The sequence below is a fragment of the Mytilus trossulus genome, chromosome 14 (genome assembly GCF_036588685.1).
Source record: "Mytilus trossulus isolate FHL-02 chromosome 14, PNRI_Mtr1.1.1.hap1, whole genome shotgun sequence".
In the NCBI taxonomy this organism is placed as follows: Eukaryota; Metazoa; Mollusca; class Bivalvia; order Mytilida; family Mytilidae; genus Mytilus; species Mytilus trossulus.
Genome location: NC_086386.1, coordinates 57,521,818 through 57,524,443, shown reverse-complemented (window position 1 = coordinate 57,524,443; position 2,626 = coordinate 57,521,818). Strand labels below are relative to the sequence as shown.

At 32.7% G+C, this 2,626-nt stretch overlaps 1 protein-coding gene across 1 annotated transcript; it reads left to right on the top strand.

The window, feature by feature from the left end:
* Positions 1–440: 440 nt before the first annotated feature.
* On the top strand, positions 441–2,291 carry LOC134697909 (uncharacterized). Its single transcript, XM_063560196.1, has one exon. It carries the CDS (start codon positions 441–443, stop codon positions 2,289–2,291), a length of 1,851 nt encoding a protein of 616 aa, XP_063416266.1.
* Positions 2,292–2,626: the final 335 nt, after the last annotated feature.

Below are 2,626 nucleotides of genomic sequence, written 5' to 3'. Positions count from 1 at the left end.
ATCTATACAAAATACTCTAAAATGTTTGAATAATTTAAATTCATACAATTTTCTTATATGACCGGTCCCCATCCCTTATTCTTTTTTTTATATATATTTTCGACGTGTATATTGTACAGATTGAAAAAAAATATATTACTTTTATTTTAGACAACCATACCACCTTTAGTTAATTTAATAATCCTACATGTCTTACATTAAATACCTTATTTAATTGCATAAACATGTATATAATATTTAAATAGTTTTGTTAAAAGTATTTAATCAAAACAGTTATACGATGTTGTCTTATTCTATTTAAATATAAACATGTGTCTATATAGATATATATATATCTCCATATTACAGACCACTCAACGCAAATATCATCATTAGCACTGTATCGTTATTTGTGTGAGAATATAGTAGGAACAGAAGATCACGTAAAACAAATCAGATTGATGAACGCTGTCAAAGACCGTTTAACTAGAAACAAGATTTATACAGATATAACAAGTGGGAGCTTTGGAGAAGGATTAGAGATGCGAGGCAGTGATTATGATTTTATGCAGGTTGACAAGAGTATAGAAGTTTATGTTAAGAAACCCCCTTTTAAACCAAATATAACATATGTTTCAATGGATACAGACGATATTAAGCCGTGTTATAGTCTGTTGCGGCTTGAACATATTAGTGATTATTATAAACCTCTACATGTTCCAAACTGTGAGGAACTAAATGGTAAATATTATTTATCGAGTGCTTTATTCAAACATGGGCTCTTATCTAGTGGTTATCCAAAAGTTCATGGACCGTGTCTAACTAATGAAACTGGGCTGTTGGACCTTGCCGCTTCCTTACATTGCAAAAATTGGATAGCGCCTGCTTTGCAATGGATAACAAGATCAAGTAACGAATGGCCCAGTCACAATATCAAGCAAAGTATTATAGAACACGGAGTACTTTTTGTACCAATCGGAGTTAAGGGATCACAAAAAGAGAATCTAGAATGGCGAATATCATTTTCTGTTGGTGAAAAAATATTGATAAATACCTTTACACATACTCAGTTATTATGCTATGGTCTCATGAAAATTCTTGTTAAGGATGTACTTTCCACCTATTTCGAATGTAAAGATTTACTCTGCTCGTATTTCCTAAAAACAATTATTTTCTGGATTTCTGAAGAACTGCCTCTATCCGTATGGACACGTGAAAATCTAATACCTTCTTTTATGCGATGCTTGAACAGGTTGATATATAGTGTCGAATATTCAGTCTGCCTGCATTATTTTATTCCAGAGTACAATATGTTTGAGATTAAAATAGAGGGACGTCCCCGTAAAATACTTTTAGAAAAACTTTCTAACTTGCATAGTTACGGTTGGCAATGCATCTTGTTTTCAGATCAAATATTTAACTTTAATGTATCAAGGAGGGATTTTCATATAGAATCTCATACATTGTATGTGCATTTAGTTGACAAAACAATAAGGTCAGGTTTAATGTTTGTGGCAAATATCCTCGTTTGCGCAATACCAACACACGACGGGGGTGTATTCAGTAGAGGAATACAACATATTGCTTCATCTGACAAATCTTCGATAAAGTACTTATTTGCATACTACATGTCAAAATTACGTGCATTAAATGCCCAATATCTACCCCAGGACATTGAACACATCAATAATAAATATAATTACAAACAGTACAAAACATGTATCTGTACTCTGCTGCAGAGTATCTATCATGACGCTGTATCTGGATGGCTTATGTTAGCTTCGTTGTTTTACAAGGAACATCGATATACTGAAGCTTTAGAAATCATCCGGTATTCTATTGCGAAATTCACTCCGGAAAAACTGTACCACTTCATGCATGTGTCGGATGTTTTGTACCCAATGCTAAAACTTAAATCGATTCGGAAGAAATGTATTGTTAATCTGTGGAAATACTTTCTTATAGATATTATTCAATTTACAAGGAATTCTATATTGATACCGGATGAACTACTGTTAGACGTGAATGAAGCACCGTTTTTTCTTGCGTCTTCAGTGTATGCTTATTTCCTCAATTTTCTTTGTCATTATCATCTTAACAATGTCAGACAATGTAAGTTTTCCCTTCACAGTCTACAAATGGTTATACAAGAAAATTATTATTTCAAAGCTCAGGCCTTCACCATTCTTGGTGTTGCCTTTCAATTATTCGGTGATACTGAATCAGCACGACAAGCATTCTTACATTCTGTTAATTTAGAGCCAGGTCATTTGGATAATTCTGCCGTAAAAAGACTCATGTTCATGCGTTAAATGTACAGTTTTTCGTTCAGTTGAACTGTAAATATACTGTTGTTATTCTGTGGCGAAGGACACCAAATAAAATTTATGAAATGCTATGAATATATTACTTGTTTTTACAAGAAATTTGACAACTTGCAACTTAATTTATCACGAAGGACACTTGAAATAACACTTTACATATTGAACACGTCAAAACCGCGTAGCTAGGAATATTTGCACAAGTTACAGTTTGCCCTTAAATTAAAACAAATGATATAACAAAAAGATCAGACAAATTCAGTTAAGATGAACTTTGGCTGAGATATGTGGAGCCTTAATATCTTAGTTGTTTTCCTTTTTGGATA